This window comes from Aristolochia californica, unplaced genomic scaffold (genome assembly GCF_029961685.1).
Source record: "Aristolochia californica isolate CCGP_79_NKW_82.1479 unplaced genomic scaffold, dmAriCali1.0.hap1 SCAF_1, whole genome shotgun sequence".
Classification (NCBI taxonomy): domain Eukaryota; kingdom Viridiplantae; phylum Streptophyta; class Magnoliopsida; order Piperales; family Aristolochiaceae; genus Aristolochia; species Aristolochia californica.
In genome coordinates, this window is record NW_027181770.1 from 60,068,520 (window position 1) to 60,093,854 (window position 25,335).

General features: G+C 40.5%; 4 protein-coding genes and 1 non-coding gene across 6 annotated transcripts; 2 read left to right on the plus strand and 3 right to left on the minus strand.

The window, feature by feature from the left end:
• Positions 1-2,686: 2,686 nt before the first annotated feature.
• LOC137951771 (protein FAR1-RELATED SEQUENCE 6-like) lies at positions 2,687-4,551 on the plus strand. Its single transcript, XM_068799073.1, has one exon. It carries the CDS (start codon positions 3,139-3,141, stop codon positions 4,447-4,449), a length of 1,311 nt encoding a protein of 436 aa, XP_068655174.1. The 5' UTR covers positions 2,687-3,138; the 3' UTR covers positions 4,450-4,551.
• On the plus strand, positions 4,258-10,248 carry LOC137952603 (uncharacterized). Its single transcript, XM_068799954.1, has 6 exons — positions 4,258-4,342; positions 4,479-4,898; positions 4,987-5,088; positions 5,193-5,300; positions 5,414-5,500; positions 10,142-10,248. The coding sequence occupies exons 1-6, from the start codon at positions 4,310-4,312 to the stop codon at positions 10,184-10,186; spliced, it is 795 nt and encodes a 264-aa protein (XP_068656055.1). The 5' UTR covers positions 4,258-4,309; the 3' UTR covers positions 10,187-10,248.
• Positions 10,249-11,929: 1,681 nt separating this feature from the next.
• Positions 11,930-16,147, minus strand: LOC137953773 (ultraviolet-B receptor UVR8-like). Of its 2 annotated transcripts, none has more exons than XM_068801287.1 (7): positions 15,851-16,147; positions 14,734-14,795; positions 14,384-14,644; positions 13,942-14,291; positions 13,384-13,785; positions 12,878-13,262; positions 11,930-12,488 (listed from the first exon to the last, which is right to left on the minus strand). In XM_068801287.1, exons 3-7 carry the CDS (start codon positions 14,588-14,590, stop codon positions 12,240-12,242), a joined length of 1,593 nt encoding a protein of 530 aa, XP_068657388.1. In that variant the 5' UTR covers positions 14,591-14,644; positions 14,734-14,795; positions 15,851-16,147; the 3' UTR covers positions 11,930-12,239. The 2 variants fall into 2 exon arrangements, with proteins under 2 accessions (XP_068657388.1, XP_068657381.1); XM_068801280.1 differs by having other exon boundaries at positions 14,384-14,649.
• A 2,171-nt stretch (positions 16,148-18,318) lies between these two features.
• On the minus strand, positions 18,319-18,535 carry LOC137965493 (small nucleolar RNA U3). The gene has a single exon (XR_011116081.1). It is a non-coding gene; the product is annotated as a small nucleolar RNA U3 (small nucleolar RNA).
• Positions 18,536-19,628: 1,093 nt separating this feature from the next.
• On the minus strand, positions 19,629-25,105 carry LOC137953787 (MA3 DOMAIN-CONTAINING TRANSLATION REGULATORY FACTOR 1-like). The gene is made up of 4 exons (XM_068801298.1): positions 24,834-25,105; positions 24,500-24,731; positions 21,598-21,692; positions 19,629-21,445 (listed from the first exon to the last, which is right to left on the minus strand). The coding sequence occupies exons 2-4, from the start codon at positions 24,717-24,719 to the stop codon at positions 19,637-19,639; spliced, it is 2,124 nt and encodes a 707-aa protein (XP_068657399.1). The 5' UTR covers positions 24,720-24,731; positions 24,834-25,105; the 3' UTR covers positions 19,629-19,636.
• Between the last annotated feature and the right edge of the window lie 230 nt (positions 25,106-25,335).

Sequence of the window (25,335 nt, forward strand, 5' to 3'; positions counted from 1 at the left end):
AATTTATATTTTTTATTTATAAAATAATTATTTTTATTTATTCAATATATTTATTTTATAATTACTGTATTAAATTAGTGATTTAATAGTCATAATTAAAATATAGTTAAAATAAATATTTGATAAATTGTTTTGGTTTAATGATCCCATTGCTATAATTAATTAAACCAATGCTTTTAAATTTTGTGACAATATATTATGTTATTGATATATATATATATATATTATATTATTATTTTTATTATTGTATTAAATTAGTGGTTTTTAATATTAAAATATATCTTATGTTATTAAAAAATAATTTATTTATTATATTCACTTATGTTATTTTTTACTTTTATTTATTTATTTTTAATAATTTATTCTTGTCACACGTAATTATTATATTAATTTATAATAAATTATAATTATTAAGTAATATAATTTTTTTATTAATTAAGATATTAATATATTTTAATACTACATGTTAAATAACTTATAAGTACAGTAACCATGTTTATTTTGGTTAATTATCTGTTTAATTATATATTCTATTTAAGTATATTATAAAATATTATTGGTTCTCTTGTTTATATCATACATTCTATTTAGGGGCACTAACACTAGAATCTGTTTTTCAATGTACTTTTCGTCTACACTAATGCCCAATTATGAGTTGAAGTTAAATAAATTCAATTCTTCGCTTCGTGGATAATCATAAAAAAAACCATTTATAGATGACATCTATGTTGCTTGGTTTATTTTCTTATAAATATCGAAGCTCTTTTCCAAAACTGAAGATTGCTTCAACGTAATCTAGCTGATGTGCTAACGCTGCAACTAGCTGTAGTTTAAGGAAGAAAGAAGATCGTCGAATCTAATTGCTGAGATGAGCTCAACTATTGATAATCATATACGACTTCAACAAGCTGAACAAGAAAGAAAAACACATGCCGGGAGTAGTTTTCGTCCATTATCTAAATACATATAAGAGTTTGAAATTTTTTTAAAAATTCGAAAGATTTTCGTTTTTCATCAGCACCGAAACCTTGAGGAATCCATCGTGATTAAGCTTCAAGGCTCACAATGACCAAGCGAGCTGCAGAAGAAAGCTTCAAAGGGGAAGTTGGCATTTTCCTTTTTCCTTCAGACAGCTGATAGAAATGAGTTACGAAAAAACCGACGAACGTGTCCGCCTTTCTGGACTGCACCAGGGCAGGGGTAAATATTAATAGTATTGGAATCTTCAGAATTCTCCCGAAGAATCCAAGCTGCTTGTTCTAAAGAGACAAGATGAGTTTCAGTTCCTGCAAACTGTAGCATAAAATAAGCAAATTCCGGTTCCTTCAGTTCTGATTTACAACATACTGTAGAGATTTCCCGTCGAGTGTGGTTAAGCCGTGTTTTGAGGTGGATTATAATCTCCGAAATTTAAGTTTCAGAGGAAGCATTGGATTCGAAAGAATTGCCAAACAATAAATAGAAACCGTACCGACAGGAGGAACGGAGAAGCGACCGGAAGCGTCAAGTGATGGCACTGTTGTGATTTGACAACTAAAGATGATGATGAATGTACAGAAATGCCCCGGTCAAATGTTCCTAGTCGACTTTAGTAGTCGAATTCTGTTAAGCATTGGATGACTCGGGTGAGGGCAGAGAGCAGTCTGAGTCCTGTTCTCCCGCGAAATCGCCCTTTTTTCTTAGTCTTGCCTCGACTCTTCGTGGGAATTTTCAAATATTGATTACATAATAGTCGAGGTAATTCTCCCCTTCTAAAGTTGGCATTTTGTTACGGTTTCAGGTGCCCGTTAGTGTACGAATAGCAGAGTGAAATTTAGTTCGATTCTGCTCATTTAGCTGTCAACTGCTGCTTGATTCCTTTCCCAACTTTTCCAGTTTTTTGTGGCTAGAAGACACTGCTTGGTTCTTTTGTGAGTATACATTTCGATTTGCAGAACTCAGGAAGTAAAAGCTATTGTAGTTCAGTTCTCTATAACAATTTTCTTTTAAAAGTAAAAATTGGATCTCTACATTTCATCCAATCTCTTTAATGGTTGCTTAAGCAACCTATTCAACTAACTAGTTTTTACTAAACTGCAAGCTGAATCCTAATTTTTGTGATAGCTGTCAATATTTTTCTCTCCTGAAATAGTACAATAACTATTCAGTCTCCAGCAGTTCTCTGGAAAGTTTGATCAGTGTGAGGCAAACATAAAATTTGACTAGTCTGTTTGATTGTTGATGTCCAACAACTGCGGTACAGATTTTGCTTAGCTATTTCTCTTGATTTCTCTTTGATCACACTTTTTTCATAATAAAAAAGAGTAAATAGAAAAGAATGATGAAAAACTGAAGAGTGAAAAGAAAAATGTTTTCTGTCATAAGGTTTACCGATCCACTAATAGATGTTTTGTTTATCTTAGGTATTTGTTTCTCATAGGAAACTTCATTGTGTATTTCATTTTAAATATTCTTAGATTGAAGCCATGAAATGTCAAGTTTGTCTTTGTTTTTTCAGGAAATGACAAATCATTCTCCGATGGAGGGGCCATTGGATGAGGAGACAGAAACACTTGCTCTTCTAGCAAAGACAACTGTTGATGGAATTGTGCATGTGGATGATGCAAGTAAGGACCATAGAATTGTTGGGGGAAGATTGCTTCACGTGTAATGTGTTTGTCTTAGTAAAATCTTGCCATCTTGCTGATTTTTGTTGGTTTGCAACTGTCAAGTCTTATACACTTCATTTATTAATCACACAATGTGGCTTAAATTAAAGCCGCATTGTCATTCTTCTTGTAGCAGATGGCTGATGATTCTGTCATGGAAAGGCCATCAGGTGAGGAGAAAGAGCTAACCTCTCCAGGGGATGAACCAAATGTTGATGACAGTAAGTTTGGGCATGTGCCCAATGGAGATCAAAACATAACTGGAGGTGATGAGGAAACACCATAGGTGGGGATGGTGTTCAAGTTATATGAGGAAATATGTGAATTTTTTAATCGTTATGCTGAGCGTATGGGATTTGGTACAAAAACTAAAAGGTCATGGTATAATGAAGATGGACAATGTGTTCAAGCTGTACTCACCTGTTGCAAGGAGGGTAAGGGTCGAGAAGCACCAAAGTAACGATCAAGAGTGTCTGCAAAAACAAACTGCATGGCAGGGATTAAAGTGAAGGTCATGCCTGACGAATTATTGCATTTGACTGAAGTTGCTCTTGAGCATAATCATCCACTTTGCCCTTCGAAAGTGCGGTTTTTTAGATCTCATAAAAAGTTGTGTCTGGAAACCAAGACTGATAGTGAAAAAGTTGTGCCCCTAAAACCTGGAAAAGGAGATGCCGAAGCCATGCAGCAGTATTTCCTGCACATGCAAAGCAAGAACTCAAATTTTTTTTACTTGATGGATATGGATGAAGAAGGGCATCTGAAGAATGTGTTTTGGGCTGATACCAGGTCTAGGACTGCACATAAATACTTTGGTGATGTTATTAAATTTGATACTACCTACTTAACCAGCAAATATGATATGCCTTTTGCTCCATTTGTTGGTACAAACCATCACGGTCAGCCTGTGTTGCTGGGTTGTAGCATACTTTCTAGTGAAAGTGTTGAGACTTATATGTGGTTATTTAAGGCATTGTTGACATGTGTGTCAGGATGTCCACCCAAAGCGGTTATCACTGGGCATGATCAATTCAAAGCCATTCAAGATGCAATTGCTGAGGTCTTTCCAGGTGCTCGACATTGTGTATGCCAGTGGCACATAATGAAAAAGATCCCAGAGAAATTGGGAGAAGTTGCTGAATGTAAAGCAATAAAGAGGACATTAAAGAAAGCAGTTTATGGCTCTTTGAGAATTGATGAGTTTGAAGAAACTTGGAGGAAATTGATCGAGGAATATGGTCTTGAAGATAATGAATGGTTAACATCACTGCATGAAGATCGTCATCTTTGGGTCCCAGTTTTCTTGAAAGATGCATTCTGGGCAGGAATGTCCGCAACACAGCGTGGAGATAAAATTAGTCCCTTTTTTTATGGGTATATACAGCCCAAGACTTATATAAAGCAATTTCTCAGTAAATATGAGTTGGCTTTACAAAATAACCATGAAAAGGAAGCTCTAGCAGATTTTGAATCATTGCATAAGAGGCCGCAATTAATATCTAAACTCCACATGGAGGAACGGTTATCAAATTTATACACAGTTGACATGTTTAAAAAGTTCCAAGATGAGTTAAAGGCATTAACGTACTGTCGACTTTCCAGAATAGCAGTAGATGGCTCAGTCTCTACCTTTGAAGTCAAAGAACGTGTTTATTTGAAAGATGGTAAAAAAAGTGAGCATAAGGATTTTGAAGGTACTTACAATGAAAACAACTTGGAAGTGCAGTGCATTTGTCATTTTTTTTTTAATCTAGAGGCATTTTATGTAAGCATGCATTATCTGTGCTTGACTCTCAATTAGTGGATGAGATTCCCCATTATGTTCTACAGTGTTGGAGAAAGGACTTCAAACGTTTGCATGCTTTGGCCCATTCCTCGTGTGATGTGGTGCCTACCAGTCCAGTGGAGCCATATGATAATCTATTCAACTCTTGTCTTGAACTTGCTGAGGTTGGAATGATATCTGAGGATAGAGCTGATGTTGTCTTGTATTTAGTAAAAGAGATAAAGAAGAAGATTCTGATGGATGACTACATATGTGGAGAAACACAAGTTAAGGTTGTCTATTCTGAAACTAAGGTGGGTGAATTAAATGGTGATCTTTCACCACATCGTAGTGGAGATCAAAATGCACTGAAGGCAAATGATGGTTTTTATTCTGGAATGACTTTGGCAAGAGCAAAAGGTCGGCAGCCACCAAAGCAGTTGGAGCCTGCAGTATGTAAGAGAGCGAAAAGTAGTAAGAAGAAGGTATCTGTTGCTCCATTTATAGATCAATTTCTGCCTAATTTATTTCCTCTTTTTTTTAAAGCTAACCATGTACTTACAAACATTCCAGCGGCAAGAAAAGTGCAGTAACCAAGATGATGTGCTTCCCATAGTCATGGCTACACAAGACTTTGACACTCATATTGGGACTCAAGAAAGCATCCCTCAAATGGTTTGTTTTACAATACTCTATATCTTGTATTATGAATCTTTTATGATTTGATTGTTTATGTTGTTACTTTTCTTTATTAACCCTGAATGTGCAAATTATTGCAGGAACAGTTTAACCCTACTAACTTATCAATTGGCAACCATTACGGAATACAGGTGAATCACCAACATACTCAATCAGGGATGCCATGGAACTTTCAACATCTCGTACAGGTTCTTGAGACAATCTGTTTAAGTTAAAGTTCTTAAATTCCTTCTTCCTTTGTCCCTTTTCAGTTCCCAATTATGCTTTTCATGTTTGTTGACATGGATCAATTACACTCTAGGGTCGTGTTGATCCAAATAGCCTATCAACTGACAGCTTTTATGGGGCACAAGTTAATCATGCACATTTTGGTGTCTTCCAACATAGGGTATGACCATATTCTTTTGTTTCTTAGTAATTCAGTTGCCATTTTTTTCAGTATTAGTCATTTACATTTGGCCATCTGACATTAAGATGCTTGCATATTACTTTCTTTTGGGGTTGTAAACAGGCTTGGGTCCAGCTGCAATTTAAGTATTGTGAATCCAGCACATTCTTGTCTGGCTCATGTCTAGTTTGCAGGATCCCACTTGAAATGAGGATGAGTGACAATACTAAGTGCTCCTGAGCATGTAAGTTGGCTTGACTGGTACTTTGGACTTCCAACATCTCTAGTCTCTTGAAATGCTCAAGCACATGGTATCACTTCCACACCCATTGTCACGCGGTTAGATTTTGGCTAGGTCCGTCTAGTCAAGCGGAATATCTACCCCGTGCGGCCTAGTTCTTCCCAAGAACTAGTCAGCCTCCTTGTGTCTCGGATCTTCTTCCCAACCTCCCACACTCGATGTTGCAAGACAAAGGGGCAATGGAAAGACCAAAGAGATGGAAGAGAAAAGCTCAACTCTATTGAAAGCTAAAACTCTCTATACACTTGGAGAGCAATGAATGCAAAGAATGCTCAAGAATCAGAATGTTTTCCAAAGGGAGAGGCCCCTCCTATTTATAGCCTCCTCCCTTGCCTTTAGAAGGTTCTAGAAATTGCTAGAAACCTGGTTGTTGTCCCTGACCTCTAGAAAGTTCTAGAGGTGCCCAGAAAACCCCTTAGTTCCAAAGATTTCCACTTCTGGTGCTTTCTGGCGCCTTCTGGTGCGTTCTGGCGCCTTCAGGAGTCTTCTGGAGTCTCCTGGCGCCTGGCCGCGCGCGCCCAGCATGGAGTCCTGCACGCGCCCCGCCTGGAGTCCTGCGGGCGCCCCGCCTGGAGTCTTGTTGGCGCCCCGCCTGGAGCCTTGCTGTGCGCCCTGCTTGGAGTCTTGCTGTGCGTGCGCTTGGAGTCTTGTCGCGCGTGCGCTTGGAGTCCTCGCTGCGCGCGTGCGCTTGGAGTCCTTGCCGCACGTAACCCCATTTCGACCCGCCTCTGCGTGTCTGTTGGTGCACTGCCTTGCATGCGACTGGCTCAGCCTTGTGTGCTAGGCTTGCTGACGTTGCTTCCCAGACTTGAATGGCTGCCATACGCGCTTCCTCTGCCGTATGCGCATTGCCTTCTCTTGTGCTGGAGCTGTGTGGTGGGCATGTGGGAGTGCCATCTGGACCCCGCTGGCTGTCCCTCGTCACATACTCCCACCGCCATAATGCAGACGTCCTCGTCTGCGCGCTATCAACATGCGCCACCCCCTCATGGTTGGCTTGCAGCTTTGACACATCCATCCAAATGTGACCTTCTTGCTGCATCTGCCAGCAGTTCCTAGAACTGGCGTCTCTCTGCTGTCTCTCCCAGCAGTACCGGAACTGGCGCCCTTCTGCTGCTTCTCCCAGCAGCAGTGGAACTGGCACATCTCTGCTGTCTCTGCCAGCAGCACCGGGTCTGGCGCCTTTTTGCTGCCTCCTCGAGCTGTACCGGAATTGGCACCTTACTGCTGTCTCTCCCAGCAGCACCGGAACTGGCGCCTCCCTGCTGCCTCTCACGACAGCACCGGATTTGGCACGTTTCTGCTACCTTCACTAGCAGCACCGGAACTGGCGCCACACTGCTGCCTCTCCCAGCAGTACCGGAACAGGCGCCTCCCTGCTGTCTCTCCCAGCAGTACCGAAACTGGCGCCTCTCTGCCTTTCTCAACATGACATCCTCGAACTTGTTCCAGACTCCCGTCGCCTCTTTGGGTATCTCCTGGGCCATCTCCTCTTTTTCCTCACGAAAGGCAGCTAAGTAGGTGGGGTGGCCCTGCTTAAACCTGCGCTTGAGTTGGAGGGCACTGATTGATCCTACATTGGTCTTAAAACCATTGATCACACAAGCCCCTCCCTCATCAAGGATGCCTACTACGCCCAGTGATGGTAAAATGAAGGCCTTACAAGTTGTGAGGAAATCCATGCCGAGAATGACTGTGAAGTCATCCATGGGTATAAGGGTGAAGTCCAGCTTCCCAACCCATTCTCCAACACTGGTAGAAACGGCTTTGGCTACACCCGAGACCTCTCTTGCAGCGGAATTCACGGCCTTCATCCGGTTGCTATCTCTTGTAGCCTTGAGCTTCAAGCGCCTCGCTTCCTTCTCCGAAACGAAGTTGTGAGTAGCTCCCGTGTCTACCATGGCCTTGACCTGGAATCCATTGATAAGGACATCCAAGTAGAGAAGATTACGGTTTGGCCTTACCTCATTGGCACTCGTCTTTGCCTCCTTCGACCGGACAACATTGAGCAACGATATAGCCCCCATCCGTGGTTCCTCTTCTTCGCTCTCAGATTGGGCATCATCTAGCATTAGCATTCCCTTCTTGGGACAATCTCTTGCCATGTGCTCCCCTTCACAAATAAAGCATTTTAGAGGGTGTTTGATGGGCTTACCTCTATCATCCTTCTTCTTGCTGTTGGTGTGGCGAGTGTTGGTGGGTTCGGTCCAATCCTTTTCTTTCTCTGGCCTCGTCTTCTTCTTTCCGTTGAAGAAGTTGTCCTTGTTTGGCCGAGCAGCATTGTCCTCTGACTTTCGCTCATACTCGGTCAACCTTTCAGCCGTGGCTATGGTTGAAGCCAAGGACTTTACCTCCCTTCTACGAAGTTCGGTCTCTGCCCAAGGCTTTAGCCCAGCCAAAAATGAAAAGAGTCTATCCTCGTCGGACATACGAAGAATGCACAACATGAGTGAAGTGAAGGCCTGGACATATTCTCGAATTGTACCTTTTTGTCTAAGGGCACGCAACTCCTTTCGAGCTTGATAGTCCACATCCTCCGGAAAGAAATGGCGTCGGAGTTCTCTCTTGAAGTCCTCCCATGTCTCTACCGGGGCTTCACCTCCTTGCTCATCCGAAGCCTTCCTCCTCCACCATAACACAACATCATCCGCAAGGAACATCGATGCAGTGCTAACTTTGGCTTCTTCATTGGTCAACTTAGAGGCAATGAAATACTGCTCTACTTGCCAAAGGAAATTGTCTATTACCTTTGGGTCGCGTTTTCCAGTGAAGGGTCTTGGTTCTGGGATCCTAATCTTGGCACCTCCTTGCGAACCTCCTCCATTCGCAAGGTCTCTTTCGCATAGAGTGAGTCTTGCCCGAACATCTCCCGCAATTGTCTTGACCTCTTCGTCGACCCTCCTGATTTCGGCTCGCATCACGACCATAGCACTGTGCACGTCGTCCTCAAATCCTTGGAACCAATCCGGGACAGGTAACCGTGCATGTGCAATGTCGTTCACGAACTCCTCCAGTCTTGAAAATTGATTCTCCATGCTAACAAGTCTGGACTCAAAATCGCAAAAACGTACATTGTTTTCAGATGGTGACTCCATACCTTTTGCTGCTACATCGCCACTTGTGGATGCCATGGTTGGAAATACTGCTCTGATACCAGTTGTCACGCGGTTAGATTTTGGCTAAGTCCGTCTAGCCAAGCGGAATATCTACCCCGTGCGGCCTAGTTCTTCCCAAGAACTAGTCAGCCTCCTTGTGCCTCGGATCTTCTTCCCAACCTCCCACACTCGATGTTGCAAGACAAAGGGACAATGGAAAGACCAAAGAGATGGAAGAGAAAAGCTCAACTCTATTGAAGGCTAAAACTCTCTATACACTTGGAGAGCAATGAATGCAAAGAATGCTCAAGAATCAGAATGTTTTCCAAAGGGAGAGGCCCCTCCTATTTATAGCCTCCTCCCTTGCCTTTAGAAGGTTGTAGAAATTGCTAGAAACCTGGTTGTTGTCCCTGACCTCTAGAAAGTTCTAGAGGTGCCTAGAAAACCGCTTACTTCCAAAGATTTCCACTTCTGGTGCTTTCTGGCGCCTTCAGGAGTCTTCTGGAGTCTCCTGGCGCCTGGCCGCGCACGCCCCCGCCTAGAGTCCTGCACGCGCCCCGCCTGGAGTCTTGCCGCGCGCCCCACCTGGAGTCCTGCACGCGCCCCGCCTGGAGCCTTGCCGCGCGCCCCACCTGGAGCCTTGCTGTGCGCCCCGCTTGGAGTCTTGCTGTGCGCCCCGCCTGGAGTCTTGCCGCATGCATGCGCTTGGAGTCCTCGCTGCGCGCGTGCGCTTGGAGTCCTTGCCGCACGTAAACCCATTTCGACCCGCCTCTGCGTGTCTGTTGGTGCGCTGCCTTGCATGCAACTGGCTCAGCCTTGTGTGGTAGGCTTGCTGACGTTGCTTCCCAGACTTGAATGGCTGCCATACGCGCTTCCTCTGCCGTATGCGCATTGCCTTCTCTTGTGCTGGAGCTGTGTGGTGGGCATGGGAGTGCCATCTGGACCCGCTGGCTGTCCCTCGTCACACCCATGCACAAATACATGTACTAACCAGAATTTAAGACCTCTTTTTACCAATAGTCAGCATTTGATTCAGAAAATTAGTAGAACTTTTTTCCGAATATTAAAAGGTTATAATTTTGTAATTTTTCTTAAAGAGTTATTTCTTTATCTTGTGTTGACTAGAATAACTTCTTATGAGAGTATCTATAACTTCTTAATAGGGGTATCTATGTAGTTATAAATGTTGACTGCATAACATTTTTCTCTTATAAATGCATTAAGGTTGATGCAATTCACATGCAGGATGCTCAAAGATCAGCAGAACCTCCTGGTCCAAGGATTGGTTAGTGAAGCTGGCAACATAGTGTATATTTATATTTATCATCAGGTATTTTATATTTTTCACCTGCTAGATGTCTTGATTATGGTGAACTGTGGACTCTCATCTAGATTTACCATCTTAAAACAAATAAATGATGAAAGGCAAGATAACCCTGAAACAATTTGACTCACTCTTAATTCCTGCAACATTTAGGAATCATGCTTAGCTAGCTGATTCTCGATTATGACTTTCTACCTTTTCATGACTTAGGGGGTTAGTCCACAATGAACTTGAATTGAAGTGAAGAATTGAATTGAACTGAAATGAATTTATTCAACTTCAACACATGTTTGGGTGTTAGTGTAGACGAGTTCAAGTGGGGGGAAAATAGATTCTAGTGTTAGTGCTCCTAAATGAAAAGTATGATATAAAGAAGAGAATGAGTAACCTTTTATAATATACTTAAATAGAACATATACCTAAACATATAATTAACCAAAATAAATATGGTTACTACACTTATAAGTGATTTAATGTGTAGTATTAGAATATATTAATATTCTAATTAATGAAAATCTATATTATATTATTTAATAATTATAGTTTATTATAAATTAAAACAATAATTACATGTGACTCGAATAAATTATTTAAAATAAATAAAAAAAGTTAAAAATAATATAAGTGAATATATTAAATAAATAAATTATTTTTAATAACGTAAGATATAGTTTAACATTAAAACTTACTATTTTAATACAAAATAAAAAAATACATAATAAATAAATAAATATATTAATTTATCAATAACATAATATATATTTTACATATTATTAATTAATAATAAATTAACAAAAAATGAAAAACTGATGGTTCAATTAATTGGACAATTAAACCAATTATGACTATGGTTTAATTTTTTCTAACTTAAGAAATTAACCAAACCTGCAATTATGCACAAAGAACATAGCACTTTCAGATTTGCGATCATTCCTTATCCAATTGACATCAACCATGTGTCCTTAACAGAGGTAGATTAAACTAACATTTGTAGCCGAATCAGTCAAGAAGATGATGAAATGCACAACTTGTGCATTCGTCGATCTTCTTTTCCTCTTCTGGGGTACAAATAAACTTGGTTAAAAGGCTATCTATGTGTTTAGTGTAGGTTTCTCTGTGTTTAGCTTTATAACTTCAAATTCAAGATAAGAATTAAAACCGCTTACAATTATTATATTTTATTATTTTAAATTATGTTTTAAAAACCCAAATCCTATTTTGTTTTGATTTAACTTCAATTGAATCCACTCAAGGATAAGTATTTTGTCTTTTATTAATCCTAAACATTATATCCCTTAAATAAAAACAAAAAATACTGTTATCAGAGTGGAATCAAATCCTTCCAAATGAGCAGTAGCTTCCTGTTGATCTAACTACTGCGATTTTTAGAAAACCTGATAGCGAACGTTCTTCGCTCCGTAGCTGCCCCGATTTCGCGCCATTATTAGTTTAAACCGTTAACCAGAGCGGAAAGCGAAGCTGACCCAACACGGAAGCCTTTCCGTGTACAGAACAAATCTCTCATATTTTTTTTTATAGAAACCCCCTTTGATTTACTGCTTCAAAGTTCAAACTATTCTATAAATATCGTATTATATTTAGATTTTTAAAATTAAATGCAGTTGTCGTTCCGTGCGGCCAGGAAACATAAAGAGCAGAATCTGGGTCTTCCCAGATATGGATAAAACAGAATCCAATCCCAACCTGTGTGTTCTGGATGAATAGTCACAAGAGACCCTGACATAATTATAAATAAGTTATATGAACACTTGTCGAGGCTCCTGGAGAAATCCAGCTCTGAGGAGCCACTGTGTTTTTTTTTTCCCAACACGGAAGTTACCATATGTACAAATGGACAGCAAAAGGTTTGAAGAACCTTAAAAGGCTGAAAGCACAATCACTTGATGACCATGAACGTGTTTTTGGGCTGATTAAATGAAGAGAAGATGCTAATGGAGAATAGACAGATGCTAAATGCAAGAATTATGTTGGTGAGAAGGCAGTTTTTACCGGCCCTGCCTACAACCAATTGAGATCTATATCAACCAGTTCGGGGCTTCCTCGCTCGCTCTGCTGTGCCATGAGCTCGACTCCCAGTTGCCCTTTGTCGCCGGAGCCGAAGGCGTAGAGCTTGCCTGTGTCTGTGAGGGCGAAGGTGTGGGCGTTCCAGTATATCGAATTGGTTAGGCTGATCTGCATGACTCGTTCGTTCACTTGCTTTAACGAGGTGACGAGCTCCGGGGTTAGCACGTTCGGGTGTCTGTTACCCTGGTGAGAATCCAACAAAGGAGAATATTAATCAGTCTTGGATCGATTGTTGTTGTTAGTTAATGGGCATCAAAGATTTGAGAAAATGAGAGCAACAGCACCAAATCACAAGCAGAGAACAAATGCAAGCGATAGCTCTGTTCATTGGGTCTCGCAATTCAGAAACTCTGGTTGAGCCCTCACTACCGTTTATTTGAAGAAATACTCGCTGCTGAGTGCTGACTGACCCAACCATGTAATTAAAAGATTTAACAGAGATAAGATTTCTTTATTTTGTGTCTCTGCTGCACTTAACCCAATTCAGCAACAGAGAAGAGAAAACAGAGTATGGAATGCTAAAAGCAAAGTAAAACAAAACAGAGAATAAGGAGATAAAAATGGTCACAAACCTGTCCAGCAGCTCCAGTGGCATGACCAAGACTAGACGATTCCCCACACCCAAACGAGTAAACATCACCGTCTTCTGAGACAACAAACGTGGTGTAATCACCAGTAGCAACATGAACAGCTTTGATCTTGCTCAAGGCTTCCACGACCTTGGGAACTGATTCACACTCTTCATTCCCATGACCTAAGCAGCCATAGCGGCCCCAGCCCCAAGTGCACACACGTCCATCCTGACCAACCACTGCTGCATGCCAAGCACCTGCAGCAACCACCATGGGCTGGAGATTCAAAGTCTGAAATTGTTCGATCAGTCTCGGATACCTCTCATCAGTTCTAGACCCGTGGCCAAGCTTCCCCCCCAAACCACACCCCACAGAGTATACTGACCTGCAATAGGACAAAAATTTGAAAGTTTTTAGACAGACTGGCTTTGTAAAGGAGAGAAATCTCTACTTCAGTTATAGAAATTAAAAGGGGAAAAGAAGTCTCATGAGCAGATTATTCTTACATGCCAGTAGGTTGACAGGCCAAGGCTAGAAGGTAGCAATACCCAGCAGCAATTTGCACTACTGGGATGTTCTCCAGAGGACCTTGAAGGAGATGTGGCTCTAGATCACTCGGCTCAGTTTGATGACCAAGTTTGGCATCGCTACCCCACGAAAATGTGTACACCTGCCCTTCTCTGGAGAGCACCGCTGTGAAGAAATTCCCAATTGCTGCTTGAACCACATTTATTTCCTTCAAGGACTCTACTAGTTGAGGAGTAGTCACAAGTTTCCCCGCCTGAACCCCATACTCTGCCTCTCCAAAAGAGTCCTTCCCAAAGGCATAAACACGCCCACTGTCACTAATCAGCATTGTTCGGCCAGCCCCCACTGCAGCTTGTATAATCCTTATGCCTTGAAGAGATCTGCAGAGGATCAAGAAGATTGGTATTTGAGGTCTTAAAAACTGAATATATATTGCTTCTTGCCATTATGGCAAATGCTCAAACTTAATTTCCTTGTTTCAGTTTCTTCTTTCTTATTTGATTATGAGATTACAAACGGTCTGCCAATTCAAAAACCTGATCAAGCGAGGCCTCCATTCCTCTTCCAATGTGCCGTGTCCAAGCTGTCCAGAGCTGTTAGACCCGAAGGAGTAAACAGCCCCGCCGGCTGTCACTGCAATACTATGACCAGGGCCAGCAATCGCCTGTGATTTCTCTCTCCTAGAACATGCCTCCCCTGCCAGTAAAAACCTTAAGACAAGTTTCCATGAGCCCCCACATCTCTGTTTCAACAGTTCCTTTTCTTCCAAAGTCATGGGCTTGAATATGGCTCTCCTCTGGCACATATCCAATGCAGCAAGCTCCGCTATAGACAAATGAAAGTCCGGAGCAAAGTTGGCAGGGTGCCTGAAGAAAGAACAAGTCGCCTGCAAGACCGTCCAGAATTCATCAGCAGCATTATCGATTCTAAAAGAGGGAATTAGATTTTTAAACGAATTTAGAGAGGACTGGAACTTGCCTCAAGCTTAGCGAGGTCTTTGGGATCCAATTTACACCCAGTAAGGACATGGAGGACGATCGAGGGATTGGCTGCCAAAGGGAACTCTCCTGGGGTGGAGTCACCAAAACAATGGCGTTGATGGCGTTGGAAGGTTTGCACGGGGGAGGCAAGAGAGAGTGGTTGGTAAGATTGTATTGATGGCGGCCCACTGGCTGTGGCATCCATGGGCACTGCGATTTCTTGGCAGTGCCCCAGCGGCCAAGAGGAAGAAGGCAAGTCCTGAACTGCAAAGTAGAAAATTCATCACTCCTGTACATAATGAACCAGTACCTTAAATGGTTCAGATATTAATGGAAGCAATCACTCACATATAAGTCCACTAAACAGGGTCTTCAAGGGAATCGATCAGCTGATCCGAGTTTTTACAGACCTATAGCGAAAGAAAAGAGGAATTTCTCAAAAGTTTTCAAGGCTGAGTCAAAAAATACAAATCCCCACTTACTGAAATTAGCTTTCTCACTAAAAAAGAAAAGAAAAGAAAAGAAAACCGACAACTGAAGCTGGAAACAGAGGATGCAAACAGCAAAGACCCAGAAAACAGAGAAGGGAAACCGATGCCAGAGCATAAATTATGAACTTTGGAACGATTTTATCGGAGCTCAGTAAACAAAAAGATAAAAACAGAATATACGAGAATATAAGAAAAGAGGGGCCGAAAAAAGGTAAGCGTCAGAGGATAATTGTCCTCAGAATTGTACCTCTTTTTTTTTTTTTTTTTTTTTTTTTTTTCAAATTTCATCATCAAGCAAAGAGATAGCGGAGGTAAGAGTAACTCAAAACAAAAAATCATGAGTCAATCGCGTTGTACATGCAGAAAAACCTCAATCGCATAGAATGGAAAAGCACAAGCAGATCTCAAAGCTCTCACCAGACAGGAGCACATCTGCAAAATGGACGAACAAAGTACCTTCCAACAGTAATCAGGGGAATAGAAGGCACGAGATGCAAATAAGTAAAGAAGGACTCTTCGCTGTTCAGAAAACGAAGGATATTCTTCCAAAAGAGAACTGGAAAGAAACGAATTTTCAATCAAAAGGATTCTTTTCTTCGAAAAAATTCACCGACATCGGGGATTTCAGACACCAACCATGGGACTCACTCCTCAAGCAGATCCAAGTAAAACCCAACAAAGTGAAAACTAAACATTCAAAGAAGAAAACAAAAGGCTGAGAAAAATGATCGCCAACTCCCATAGAATCGACCAAAACAAAGATCATATCCAAGTCCATATAACGAATTCCGATCAAATCAGAGATCCGAAATCCGTAGAAGAACTGCTAATTTAATTCTCCAACACCAAACATAACCGATAAAAAAAAAAAAAAAAAAAGGACAAAGACCCATCAAAGAGGATCAAAATCTTTCCACCCCTCATCATTCCCGATCATTCATATCAATACACAAAAATCCATGAACAGCAATTACATCTTGGAGTTGTTCTTCCGCTCCTGAAAAATCTAACAACATCAGTGAAGTTCCCGCCAGATATTAACGATTTCTCGACGGAATTACGCGATTCCGATGACGAATTGTAGCGGAAGAAGTTGAGATTTCGATCAGGGGCTTTTATTATCTTTGGATTCTGTACAATTCGGTGGCGAGTGGAAGGAGAAGTCGCAAGAAAAGGATGAGATTTTTTTTTCTTCCTCTCTCCTCTTTTCTCCTCGAGGAGCTTTTCTTTCTCTCTCTTCTCAGTTTTCGTGTATATGCGTTATTAAAGCGATGAGGTGTCTTCGAGGAGGCGAGACGCAAAGCTATTCCCAATATATACGCAGCTGCTTCTGCCAAGTCAGCTGACCCTTAACTCGAGTAACGGATTTAACCATGGCCTCCAGTTAAAGGCTGTTCGCCCTTGACCATGAGCACATTCTCACTTCTTTTAAATAAATCTTTATTAACAAAAAGATTTTATTATAATTTTATTTAATTATTCAAAAAATCTTAATGTACATGTTTAAGCCATAATTTGGCAACATTATAGAAATGTCATCACTTACTACAAGGGTTTTTTACTCCCATTTAGACCCATTTGAATACATGAAAATCCGACCATAATAGGTCCTTGTCTATAACTCGACTCATTTAGTCCAAAAATCTGATCTGACTCGCATGAGTTACTGTCAAATTGGGTTGTATCCCAAAATAATTAGCCACTTATGAAATTTTTTTTCCGGTTAATAAACTCAAGATCTTTGTATTCATAAACTTTTTTTGATACCATGTTAAATTGGGTCGAAGATTTTTGTATTCACTAATCCATGGAGGACTATTTCTTAATAATTATTAATCAACCTGATGAGTTGGAAAAACTTTGTTTTAACCAACATAATCATAAGAGATTCATAAAAATCTATAACATGAAAAATATTTCTAAATGGCATAAGAGATTAAACAATTAAAATATTACAAGTCACCTTATGGTACAATATGAAAGCATGGAAATCTTAATTGTCTCAAAAGTACAATAATCCTACGATCATAAATGCTAACTCAGATACACTGATGAGTTCTCCTTTGTTTCCTTCAATTTTCTTTTGGTTATGGCTAATGGAGAAAATTCGTCAGCTTCTTTCAGAAGCGGTGCTGGTACTGGTTAGTGTTGAACTTTTGATGCTCTTTTCGTTGTTCTTTTACATTACTTGTAATTGTGGTCATTTGCTGTCCAAAGAAAACAACCAAAAAACGCAATAAGAAACTATGCCACTGAAAGAAAGAGAAAAAAAATCAAAAGGAGCAATTGCAAAGTTAAATCTAATCGATTCGAATGAGGTCAAGAAAGAGATGGAAGGAAGGAGGATAAAAGAACCAAAGGGTCTTTGCATATTTCACGCAGAACAGGCAAACATGGCGGAACGATTGTCTTTCTCCTTCTCACCAAAATAATCATCTCGGCATTTTGCCTCTTCTTCGGCTTTTCCGCTTCCTTTTAAGGATGTCTCAAGAAAGACGCAGAAAAGCAGAAAGAAGAGGCAAAACGCATAGATGATTACTATCATCTTCGTCAGGTCTTCTTCTCCTTCTCCTTCTCTCTGTAATTCGAGCCAAAGAGTTGCAACACCTTATCCAGAAACTCTTCCTGCCTTTCTTGAACTCCCTGATGGTTCATCAATATCCATACAAAAGTTCTTTAACAGCCTGCGTAAAACATAGTAGAAAACAACCAAAAAAGGCCTGAAAACAGAGGCGGCTTCATTGAATTAATACTAAAGAAATTGTTTAACAGGGCCTTTAAGGATTAAGTTCTTGGAAGAGTCTTCAATGGCGTCTTCTTCGAATTAAGGCAAAGAAAAAAAGTAAACTACGAACCGAACATGTGAGACAAGCAGTTCACAAATTTCTCAAGGTTCACTAAACAAATCTGTAAAACAAAGCCCAACGCCCAGTCCGAGAATTTCAATATCGAAGACAACCCACAACACTATAATGAACCAAGAAGAAGAAAAAAACAGAAAGAAACTATATACAATTGAAGAAACTAACAAAAAATTGATCGATTGACATTGAAAGGAAAGGGAGAAACAAATGTTCAATCCAAATTCCTTCTGAAACTCAGAAACTCGACGAACATAAGAGAGCTTCTTACTGCTCGCTGATTTCTCTATCTTGGAAGAAACGAAACAAGAAAAGAGAAGTTGTCTTTCCTCATTCTTACCAAAACAATCCATCTCCTTTCTGCTCTTCTTCATCCTCTTTTCGTTCCCGAAGAGGCGCAGGAAACAGGATGAAAGAAGAACGGAACGGCGTTCGAATCTTTTCATCTTCTTAAACCCCACTTCTTCATCCTTGGACAAACCTCTTTCGGCAAGTCGCAAACCATTGTTTCTCATTGAACAACCTCCCTCTTCGGCTTTCCTGCTATCATCACGAGGGCAATATAGCAAAAATATTTAACGAGTCTGTCAGACAACCGCGCGACCATCTCAGCGGTCGAGACCAGCTGAGAACGATCCTCCACAGCGAACAGATCAGCCCTAAGGAAGATCTCAGCCGATAATCACGCTCTGATCACACGGTCATGATTCATCAACCAGACTTGGTTGCTTGTCTCTTTAGTGCTAAAGACACAAGAAGTACGATCCTATAGAACAGATCCTGTTCAAGTAAGGTCGTATTATGTTTGATAAGTTGAAACACATTTAAACAATGAAAATGTTTAGAGAATTTCCCATGTGGGACTAAAGAACCCAAAGTCTCGGATGTGACAGTCTCGCCAGTCACCTAGGACTATTGATATCTTTTGATGTTTAAACAAACTATGTAACTCCATCTTCAGGCCAATCATCCAAATTAACTCGGAAGGTACTCGAGAACAATTTCCTAGCTATGCTGTTCGATTTGAGAAAATGGCAGAAAGATAGCTGGAATGGTTGTTTGAGGCTATTCAGGATGATTTTTAAGGAAATTGGCTGTCCACTGTTTTAATTCTTTTCTCCCACATGTTGACTACCTGAAAATTGCTCCTCTTGACTGCCGTTGGTGCTGTGGATTGAAATCCTGTGATCTACTAGTCCCATTCATTTGACTCTTTCCATACGAGTTTAAAACTTTGAGCGAGGCTTTTGAGTCATCAGATTGATAATGGACTCTTTCGCAGCCAATCCTTACTCATGATTTTCACTTTCAAGACCGACCCTTCAGCTTTCAGGATTGATCAATGGAGCAATCTAATGTCACCGCTGCATTTTTTTTTTTCATACCAAATATGAACCAGAATCAGGCTGGTGAGGATTGTTACCTTCCCGTCGTAGCAAAATGTTACAGACTACCCACGTCACACACAATCCTGGCATTTCTATTCATCTTGTGGTAATAGAGGCATCCTTGGACAACCCAACAGAATTAAGGATTTAACAGCAAGCACGTTATCAACAATTTAAAACTGAAGAAATTATATAAAGCCATACAAGTGTAAAAAAGTACCTAAACTCCATGTAAAAGAAGGAATCTAGTTTTTAAAAAAAGTACAAACTAATCAAATTTCGTAGTCCTTGTATAGTTTACTCCCTTCTTCCCCTTACTCTAACTGAAAGGCCAACACCTCTATAAACCAAAACCATCCTTGAGGCCATATTTTTACACGGGGATTCGTGAACGAACCTCTCAAGAATACAAGCCCTAGATTACAGTATTGAGGTCTAATTACCAATAACCACTTTATGAAGCAAGAAGTATGTCCCCCCCCCCCCCCCCCCCCCCCCCCCGGGTTTCCTTTCAAGCTGTTGCTTTGGCAGCTACGGCTCCAGCACCTGTTGCAAATGAAGGTAGTAGCCACCCATTCTTCTTTGCGTGTTCAACATAGAACATAAACTTCTCCTCTGCATCGGGGATGTCAAGGGCCAAATCATCGAGACCATCTCTAATCCTAGCAAAACCCTTTGCCATTTGATTAATCGTAATAAGACCTTCACCAAAACACTCTTGAAGAAGATCTAACATGCGGTCATTCTTCTTCTCCATTGCCATGACTAGTGCTTTCTTCACCACTTCATGGTTGAAGAAGGGCATTCCAAGGTCACGTATGCACTGGCAAGCCTCACTAACCACACCACCTGCTTCGTATTCCTCCAGAAGCTTTGTTATCTTGTCCTTTGCATCTTCCACAGCCCATCCAGTTCCCCCACCCCAGCATCTAAGGATTCTCTCACCAGCATGGCGAGCAGAAAGGAGAGATCTAGCCATGTGGACTGTTTCAGTTCCAGTGCAATTTGGAGGAAGCTTACTGCTAATTTCCTCCAGATTTAGGGGGACTAAGATGTCATCAATCACAGCTCGGGCAAGAAAGAGAGCCAACTCATTTGATGCATCCAGTATGTCCAATGCAGTATCCTCGGCAGAAACCAATAGCATAACAAATCCATTAACAATATCTTCTGTCGAGAAAATCTCTGTATGAAGGGAAGAAAGCAAGACCGAAGCCATTTCTTTTTCTCGGTTCTTCCTGTCCATTGCTAAGGTGATCAACTTCTTCAGAAATATTGGGTTGAATTCTGGAGAAGCCAGATCTTCAAGGCTGTGGATAAGTTCCGGTATGTCATCTGAAAGGAAGTACTCATGGATTATGGTCACCACTTCCTCCTTGTACCTCCTTACTTTGTCATCATCTACTTCCCTTGATTCCCCTTCCAAGGATTTCAGGAATGATGCATCCAGCCAGCCCTCAGCTATGGCAACAGGAACCATTTCCACAAACATGGATTTTGCAGTTGGGATATCTAGAGAGAGATCATCAAGACTCTCAGCTAGTCTGCAAAAGCCCTTTGCCATCTGACTAGAACTTAGAAAGCCTTCATCAGCAGCTTCTTTCAGTAACTTCAACATAAGAGGTTCGGCAGGTCGGATCTCCATAGCAACAATTAGGGCCCGCTTCACAACCTCATGGTGGAAAAAGGAAACACCAAGTTCCCTAATGCACCTACAAGCCTCAGCTGTATCTCTAGTTTCAGCATACTCTCTCAACAAATCAGCAATCTTTTTCTTTACCTCTTCAACAGTGACATGAGTAGTTCCACCCCACCTTCGCTCAACGAGTTCTGCATGATGGGGAGCTGAAAGATAGCTCTTTTCAGCAGTTTGGACAACCTGGAGGGTCTTGGAGGATTCAGGAAATTTCTTCATGGCTCTAGTGAGGAAAGCAGGAGGGAGTATGTCATCAACCACAGCACGTGCAATGAAGAGTGCCAGCACATCGACTGCATCAAGAATGTCCAAGGTCAGGTCATCAACAGACTCAAGAAGCATAATAAATCCCTGGCTAATTTGGTCTGAACTGATAACATCTGCATAGAGGGCTGAAAGGAGAACTGACGCCATTTCCTTCTCTTTGTCATGTCTATCCATAGCCATTGATACAAGTCTTTTAACAAAATAGTGATGATACTCATAAGAGCCGAGATCCCTGAGGTCTGAAGCAGCCACTTCCACCTCCCCAGTGTTGAAGTATTCTTCTATTATAGGGATGACAGCCTTCTTAAAATTGTCAAATGGGGCAGCTACAGTAGCACCTACTAGCTGATATGGTTCCTGGAATTGAAAAAGACGGACACTGACCATTGTTATACCCAATCAACAGGATGTAACATGCCAAATCTTATCAGAATCTCAATAGAGGAACCTGGTCCCTTTCTGCAAACCCAAAAAATTAGTGTCTAATAAGAATGGAACCTGAAGATTACCTCACCACTGTCATAATTTGGATCATTTCGATCAACATGTGAGTCACCATCAGTGTCAAGTAGTTTACCCCATGTGCCCTTTCCACCCGCACCATCTACATCAATTACAACGCACACATCGATATTAAAATAAAATAAATTATACACCAGCATTAATCAGTGCTGTGGAACAGCATATTCTTCTTATTATCTCCAATAAAAAGAAAATCAAAACCATTGTTTAGAAACTTTATTATCAGAAGGAAAAACTGCACATAGACCAATTCCCTTTTTTTCTACTATGCTTAAAATTGAAAAAACAATGACAACTTCAAGGGATAATGAACTTATGTTAGCAGGAAATGCTTTTTCTAAGAAATATTACAAAACTTGCCAAAATTCAGGTGTTGCCAACAATCTGGTGTTATCCTTATTACTAACTTTATTTTCTTTTTTGAAGACGCTGTGTGCCCATTTAAGGTAGTGTACATCCAAGTCCTGACTCCACACAGAGTTCATAATATGTATTTTGCATATAGATGACACAGAACAGTCAGTCAAACTACATAAGTTTTCTAAAACACCGCAGAGCTCTTTTTTCTGTGGAATGAGTGCCAAAAAATTTTATCATGACAACTGTCAAAAAAAAAAAAAAAAAAAAAAATCAAGTCGGACAATGACGAATGGCTTCTAACAAGAAATGTTTATTTCTTCAATGTTATTCCGCAAGAAACTGTTGACAACAGATTTTGGCAATAAACCATATGATAAATCTTGAACTAAAACTTGCGTGAGTCCCTTGAATTTATTCAAAACCACAAATTTCACAATATGACACAAAAATTTTGGTATGTTATAGAGCAACCAATCTATCAATTTATGTAAATACGCAAACTAACCTGTTTAATCAATCGCATTCTATTGTCTTACATTTGATTTTAGGGTCACAGCCTAAAACATCCCACAGAACAAAATGCTCAATGAGGGCACTTCCCATGACCAACTGAGTGATCATCTCATTTGCCAAATATATTTCATTAAAGAATTACATCCTGTAGATCCACTTCTGGTTTGGATCACCTTTCAACTTAAAAAATTACTCTCTGAAACTAAAACATCAAGTATATATACTCAATATCTCAGCAACCAATGAAATAAAAATAAAAAAACATATAAGTTCCCCAAAAAAGACATAAAAGCAAAAATTAGGAAAGTCGTTTGATCTAATATTATGAAAAAAATAAAGAACTTGATCAGATATTTGGTGGCCAACCGGTTTATTTACAGAAAGTTTTTGGTTTAAGTTTCGCTGGTGTCCAGTTACCTTCAGTAGTGCACACCTATGTCTAACGATATGTGTTTTTTTAAATGTTATGTCTAACGATATGTTAAAAAAAAAAAAAAAGTTTGTAAGCTTTGTTTTCGTTGTGGCCTTGGCCTTCAATAAGATTCACTGCTAAAAAAAAAGAAAAAATAAAAGAAGTTTTTTAATTAATTAATGATGAAACAGATAACTCAAAGAGGATGCTAATGCATAACCCTAGGCTTACTCAGAGTTCCCTATGGCAATCACACAAGCTGCTTTATTTTACTTCAGTGAACAAGTTATCTATATTTTTTTGAAATATGCTAGTTGCCTATGAGAAGAAATATGTACTAAAAAGACATAATGCCAAGCACATCCTAGAAGCATTAATTACCTTGCTGATTCTTTGCTAGGAGCAGACTTTCCCACCAGTACCTCATTGTTGAAACCTCTCTCATGCTCAATGAGTGGCTTAAATTTCCTTTTAAGCCATTAATTGATTCTCTTTTTTATCTTCCTATTAGAATTTTTTTCTCGTCTTACAATATAAGCCTTTTAGTGCCTGCTCCAGAATGACAAATAGAGACCTTTATAACATGTTGTTAATTACATGCACCAACATCAAGTGCAACAGTGGACTGATATTTTTTCTTTCAGAAAGATGTCTGGGCTCTCATACATGTTCGAGTTTTCTTGTTTAATTCTTACGCATGCATCTCTTTCTCTCTACATTTTATTTTAGTTTATCAAGATATTATAATGTTGTTACAGCAAAACTCACCTTCTCCAAACCTTTCAGGAAAACCAAAAACAAAATGATCCCTACTGAAGGGAATTCACTCAGCATGGGTAACCAACCATCTAATAAATTCTAACAAGTGGTAACCAAGATAGATAGCTTCGCTTTCAAAAAAAAAAAACAAAAGAATGATCGAGTTAAACTAACATAGGTTGCTCCGAACTACTGCAATATCCTATACCCAAATATGGTGGGTTTAGTGATTCAATAGAAGTGACACTTCACCATACATCATAAAGACCCGAAGAGAGCACAAAATCTATCCAGATAGAATAATTCAAAACATCCTTACCAGCAACCAAGTCCTCCTGCAGAAAGAAAATGAGGCGCATAGATAGCAACTACGGACATTTTAACCACTCACCTAAAGGATGTCAACTCGATCCGTACAGTACTAGCCTTAACATAAATCACAGAAGTGTGAATTAAGAAATAGACTCAAGTAATTGAGATCAGCAGGTTACAATCAAAGTAACCTGAACTTCTCTTCCAGTCATGCTTTTAGGGACAGTCCAATATTTTAAAAAGGATGAATTATAGATTTATATCCAAGAACTGAAGTTATGAAAGAGGAGAAGTATCAGTACGCAGAGCAAAGATGATAAACAGACGTATCATAATATCCTTCAGATAGCCAGAAAAGCAGCTTCGTAACTCACCGCGAGCTCTGACAATGGTAACATACAGTAGATAATGGATAATAACACTCCAATTATATAAACGCGCCCGGCCCCCTCCCAGCAAAAACAACGCTAGTCCGGAAAAGATACTTCGAGAATAAAGACAAGAAACAAAATATGAAAGAGCGAAAGACTCACCCTTCTTGACGCGAATGTGCTTTCCAGAGTGCGATTTACGCACGTGCCTCACGGCAAAACCAACCGTGGGAGCTTTCCCTCCGGTGGAAACCTTTATCTGATGCTCCAGAAGTAATGAGGTCGGCGATTTCGGCGACGACGACAGAACATCAGCATTCTGAGACGCTATCTTCAACAAATCTCTCTGTTCCTCGGTCAAAAACCCCTCGTTCGACGCCATTTGCTCCCGAACCTAACAAACACGCCACGAAATCAACACCACACCACATCTCCCACAGTTCCCCCTCCGCATTGACAAACTAGTAAAACACAAACATGACGCCGGAAATTTTACCTTCAGAGATTCTTACTATACAAAGTGACAGAAACTCCCGGATTCCAAACTTATTAACGTTCAATACGCCATTACGGAAGCGGAGACGGTGAGGTTTCCTTCTCAAACGAACCGAGTCCTGGCTCGGATCTCGAGCCAAGACACAGAAGGAAAGACTAAAGGCTCCTCGGAAACCCTAGATTCCTGGTCTCCCTGGATCGAGGTCCGTTTCACTCGCTCTTTCGCGCTCTGCTTACTCTTGCTAGTCGATGGCGGAAGCCAGAAATGCGAAGAAAAAGAGAGGTATAGGAAGAGAGTGTGAGGGAGAGGGAGAGGGCTTTTATAGGCGGTTTTTGTCCATGTCACTGTATGAAGTGACGAGATATCTCTAAGGGCGTCCACGTGGCACCAATTTTGGACCGGCAGGAAGTTAGGGCTTTCGCCGTCGCTGGAAATTACTGAATGGCCCTCCCATTGGTCACTGAAGTTTTCATTTGTGAAATGAGGTATTATGCATCACTGG